Source organism: Pediculus humanus, genomic scaffold, assembly GCF_000006295.1.
Source record: "Pediculus humanus corporis 1103172107449 genomic scaffold, whole genome shotgun sequence".
Lineage (NCBI taxonomy): Eukaryota > Metazoa > Arthropoda > Insecta > Psocodea > Pediculidae > Pediculus > Pediculus humanus.
In genome coordinates, this window is record NW_002987070.1 from 72,938 (window position 1) to 78,696 (window position 5,759).

At 22.4% G+C, this 5,759-nt stretch overlaps 1 protein-coding gene across 1 annotated transcript; it reads right to left on the reverse strand.

Moving 5' to 3' along the window:
• Positions 1-147: 147 nt before the first annotated feature.
• Phum_PHUM098090 (carboxypeptidase M precursor, putative) lies at positions 148-2,644 on the reverse strand (the record flags this gene model as incomplete). Its single annotated transcript, XM_002423905.1, has 8 exons — positions 148-162; positions 402-557; positions 591-683; positions 760-1,055; positions 1,140-1,316; positions 1,558-1,882; positions 1,978-2,264; positions 2,479-2,644. The coding sequence occupies 8 exons, from the start codon at positions 2,642-2,644 to the stop codon at positions 148-150; spliced, it is 1,515 nt and encodes a 504-aa protein (XP_002423950.1).
• Positions 2,645-5,759: the final 3,115 nt, after the last annotated feature.

Genomic DNA, 5,759 nt, shown 5'->3' on the forward strand with positions numbered 1-5,759 from the left:
ATTTTTATAATAAATTTTACTTAAAAAAAATAATAAAAGGAATTATTATTATTATGAAATGTGAATTTAAAAACTAATAAAACAGGTACTTTTTTTTTTGGATAATAAAAAATATTATTATTATTATAATAACTTGTGGCAAGTTTTTTAGATTGTCTCTTGCTTATAAATAAATAAATAAATATTCAATGTTTTTTATTTTTTTTTTTAGAATATATATATGTGTCATTGGACCATAAATGAAAACCGAATAAAAATAATTATATATAATTTAAATGTATTTTTTCACTTGATAAAAACGTGATTGATAATAAAAAATTAATTTTAATAATATATGAATAATTAAAAAAATAAAATTGTGTGTTAGCTAAAGACCGCAAACCCCAGAAATTATTAAGCACTTGATTGTCTTCGGTTGTGTAAGAAATTTTGTCAGAAACAGCAATTAAAAATGGAGTTTCAGAATAAGAAGTATGCGATGAATCGTTAAATTCATATGTCGGAATACTTTCCGTTATTATTTCTTCCCACACCAATTTTCCCTTTGTCACATTTATCTTCGAATAAATCGAAGAAAGAAGAATTTTTACCTTTGATGGATGTAATGTGATGTTAACGAGAGTTGGATGTTGTTCGACTACTGCGACTTCGAGTTCACGTGGATGATAACCATCAGCATAAACCTAGAAAAAAAAATAAATAATTTTAAATAACTAATCATTTAAAAAAATAAAAAATATACTTAAAAATTTTATTTACTTCAAGCTTGTAATATCCTGGAAGTAAAATTCTCCAAAATTCTCCATATTTTGTAGTTTGAAATCCAACATCACGTCCTTTGACTTTGAGAGAAGCTTTTTCAATCGGATTTCCATGTTCGTCCATGACAAAACCATGAACTCCTCTATGAGCTTCCGCTAAAAATTTTATCAATGATGCCCTATTATCTTCCCAAAATTGTGGAAGTCTTGATGCTGGAGGATATTTGCAACAGGAAAGTTCAAGAGTGATTTCCATACATCCGTACCATACATAATTAAAATCTTGCATGCCCCCTAAAATTTCAAAAAGATTAACGGACATTAAAACTTTAAATTTAATAAAACCGTGGGGGGGAGGGGGGAAAGGAAAAATTTAACCTGTTAAAGGATACCAAGCAGCTCCATTTGTAATTCCTTTTGAAAAACTTGGAGATCCGGCTTTACACGAAGTTCCTTTACTCATTTTCAAATGATTTTTAGAATATGTGTATGATAAATGTTGGAAAACGTCATCGTCGGGTGTTATCGATGGTGAAGCAGAGTAACTCTGAAACACTAAAAAAAAAATATTCTTTGATTTTTAAAATTAAAAATTATTTAATCGGATATTAAGTGTTAATAAAATGAAAGAAAAAAAATTATGAATGAATTAATGTATGGTTACTACCTGAACAAAGAGGAGAAGAGCGGCATATTCCTTTACAAAATAAATTTTTTTTTTTTAAATTCTTTTGTTTAAAAAAAAAAAAACAATTTCCATCAATTTATTTAAAAAAAAAAAAAAAATATGTCTTACTGGAATTCGGTGTATTGTCAAACGGATAACTAGCAACTAAAGCACCACCGTGAATGCCTCCAGAAAGTACAAATTGTATTTTTGAAATCCATTCTTTGACTGCTTCCGTTTCCGGTTGTGGTGATTTATTATTTTGTTTAAAATAATCCGGAAAATTACGATTTAAATCGAAACCTCTGGCATTATAACGTCCTTGACCACCATTACATTGTCCCTCTCTTGCTACTTCGAATCCATCGGGATTCATCGATGGCATTATGTGAATTCTCGTGTTGTCTAATAACCATTTTATGTATGGATCCGTATTGTAATTTTGAACGAGATACTACGTGTTTAAAAAAAAAAAATTACAACCGCCCTTACAACACATATAAACGTCAATTATGATATTTTTAGTCGAATGGTAAAAAAATACATTACGTCAATAAGATGCAGCATCAATTCTCTTCCTACTGCTTCGTTTCCATGAATATTAGCAACATATTTAACATCTGGTTTTCCTATGATATGTTCGTATGGAGATGATGATACAACCATGACCCACAAGTCTCTGTTTTGAACGGATTTTCCAATTGAATAAAGTGCAGTTAAACTTGGATATTTCGATGAAGTCATTCTTAAAAATTTTGTTAATTTTTCATAATTGTGATATTTAAATTCAAGTTTTTGATCGTTTGAACCGTGAGATATGGGTACCCCATCGAAACCTGGAATAAATCCTCAATCTTAAATTGATTTTTCTCAAAAATATTTAAAAGTTTTGTACAGACTAAAAAAAAAAAACGAAACGTAATGAGTTATTTAAAAATTTTTTTTGTTTAGTCACGTAAATGTTAATAAAAAAAATAAACATTAACCTTCTCACAAATAAAATAATTTTAATAATAATAATAATAATTAAAGTGTAAATTTTGTACTTACCATGCGAATTAGAATCAAATGGTGATTTATAATTTTCGGTTATGTACCTATCATCAGGTTTATGTTTCGAATCTAAAACTTCACGGCCAGTTGCATAGTTTTTCGATAATATTAAAATTATTAAATAAGGAAATAAATTTTTTACCAAAGACAGTAAAACCGACATCCTGGAAAAAAAAAAAAAAACAAAAAAAAAATGATTTTAAGTAAAAACATTCCTGACGATCACGCAATACGATTAATAATTATTTACGATAATTTCAGGTACGAAAAAAAACCGTAAATCATTGTTGTTGTTATTTAAAAAATTAAATTTACCTTTATTCACTTGATAAAATTATTAAAACGAACTTTTGTACTGTTAAATATGGACAGGAAGTAACGAATTTTATAAATTTTCAATTATTATTTCCTCTCGTGTCGATTTTTTCATTTTACTGCGTTCTAAAAAAAATATAAACAAATGTTTTATTATTACAACTATTTCCTCTTTATTATTATTAATTAATTCTTCGTACAACGTACCTGTACGCAAACATGACTATTCGTTTAACAACAACAATAATAATAATAATTTAATCAAAAAAAATGATTTTTTAAACGATCTCGCTAATTAACACCGAAAATAAATTTTCGGTTGATGCGTTTGCTTTATTAAAAAAATAATAATAATAATAACAATAATAATAGTAATAATATTAATAAAATTAAATAATCTCGTTCAAGTTTTATTTATTAAGGCGGAAAAGTTTTAGATAAATTTATGGTAAAAAAAAAAATTTCATATCATCTTTGTCAGCGAAAACCGGAATGTAGAAAATGCTGATATTAAATTTAATTCTGATAAATTTTTTTTTATAAATTAATAATTACGATTAATCCTTTTATTATTATTATTATTACCATAATAATAAAATCCCTAAATCCCTTTTTCACCATTTAATTAATAACTTGATTAAATTTTCGTAAAACGTAATTTTAATTATTCAAAAATTCTTTTTTCTTTACCAAAAAAAAAAAAAAAAACAAATTCTAAATGTTTCAATTCAGTAATTTATTTTAGTGAAATTTATGAGTGTCATTAAATTTTTTTCAGAACAGAGGAAATGAAAATGTAGAACGGTTTTTTGTTTTTGTTATTATTATTATTATTTTTCTAAAAACAATTTCAATAGGTAATACCGAATTCTATATAAGTCAATCATTTTTAGGGGGTTCCATGAAAAAAAATTTCACACGAATTATTCTTAATTTAAATAATAAAAAAAAGAAAAGAAAAAGTTGAAATTGAATTTTTTTTTCTGAGTTATGATAATATTAAAAGATATTAAAAAATATTTAAAAATTTTCCCTTGTTGAAAATAAATTTATCTCATGTTTTTATAAATATTATTTTAAGAATTGTTTAAAATTTAAAATATATATATATATAGTAAAAAGTATTTATAACTTGAAGTTTTTAAGTAATTATAAATATTAAAATGAAAATTATTCAAAGAAAAAATTTTTTCTAAATAAATTTTAATAATATTTCTTTTTCTACACTTTAAAACAACCAATTTACAATATTTAAAATACAAAAAAAAAATTTCAACAAGTTAAAAAATAAAAAAAAATTAAAAAAAAAGAAAATTTTTTGTTTAAAAAAATTTTTTTTATATTAAAAACAAAGCCTACCTACAAAATATAATCAAAATTTGATTTGAATGAAATGATAATATTGGGGGGGGGGGCAACAAAAAACAAACAAAATGTTTTAAAAAAAATATTAAACAATAATTTTTGGAAAAAAAAAATACCCGAACCGAGAATATTTTTCACACAAGCAGACACAAGTTAACTGGTTTACTGTCTTTCTAAACTCTCTCACTCTCTGAAAAGAGCTACTTTTTGTTTCTATGTCAATGTTACAGGGGGCTTAATAACAAACTTTATTTTTTTTTCTAAAAAAAAACATTTTCCTTTGAATAATTATCAAGGTATTTAAATAATTAATTTCATTAAAATCAAAACTAACTTTTTTAAAAAGAAAATTTATCTTTGAGCTACTACTCATCATAATAACAAAAATTTATTTGTTGTTATTGATTTTATTATTTATATAATATATAAAAAAACAAATTATTATTATTATTTTTTTTTTTCATGGTGCAAAATAATAACATTTAATTAAAAAATTGGTCAAGTTCACAAGGTGAAAGTAAAAAAAAAAAAATTAGAGCAAGTATAAATTATTAAAAATAAATATCAATGACAATATTAATAATGATCATCAAATTATTTTAATTCGTGAAATAAAAATTATAAAGAAACATGTTTTTTTTTCTAAGAAAACAAATAAAATTTTAAAAAACAGTCATTTTATTTTATATAAAAAAAAAAAAAACATGATTAATTTTATACAATGAGGTAATAATAATAAATAAATAAATAAAAAAAAATTAATCATGTCCAACAACAACTTTTTGTTTTGGACTTTTAAAATCAGGTAAATCCGTTCTTTATATGTTTAACCAACGGTTCTTTTAAAAGTATTATTATTAACTCTTTAAAAAAAATTTTTTTTTTTTTTTTTTTTTTTTTTAAATCAAGTATAACGGTTGAAAATCCTACTTTTTATATTTTCAATTCTAAAATTAATTTTTAATTATTATTATTATTTTTAAATTATTATTAAAAATAAATTTTTAAATTGTGTCACATTCAAAATTCATAAATAGTTAAAATTGTAATTAGTAAATTATTTAAATTGATAAAAAAAAAAAAAAAAAAAATTAAATAACTTACGTAATTTTATTTAATTTAATTTAATTTAAAAAAAAAAAACAATGACGTTATTATTAATAATAATTAAATTGAGTTATCAAGTACCTTAAAAGAAGAGTATTGTTTAAGGTTTGCCAATATGTCCATAAAGAATTTCTTTAACTATTTTTAATCTCGTGTCTTTTTCATTTTTGTACCGTTATATACCGAACTAAGGTCAAGGACAACTGCTACTATAACACCTTTTATGTATCACATTATGTATATAATAATTTAATATATAAATTATTAAAAATCGTTATAAATTTATATCAATAATATATATTTAATTAATAATAATATTAACTGTTGTTGTTTATTTTTACCTAAATGTAAAATTTAGTTCCCTAAATATAAAATTAAATAATTTTACTTTTCAATAATTTATGCTGTTATAAGTATAAATTATTATTATTATTATTATTATTATTATTATTATTATTATTATTATTATTATTATTATTATTAAAATTGTT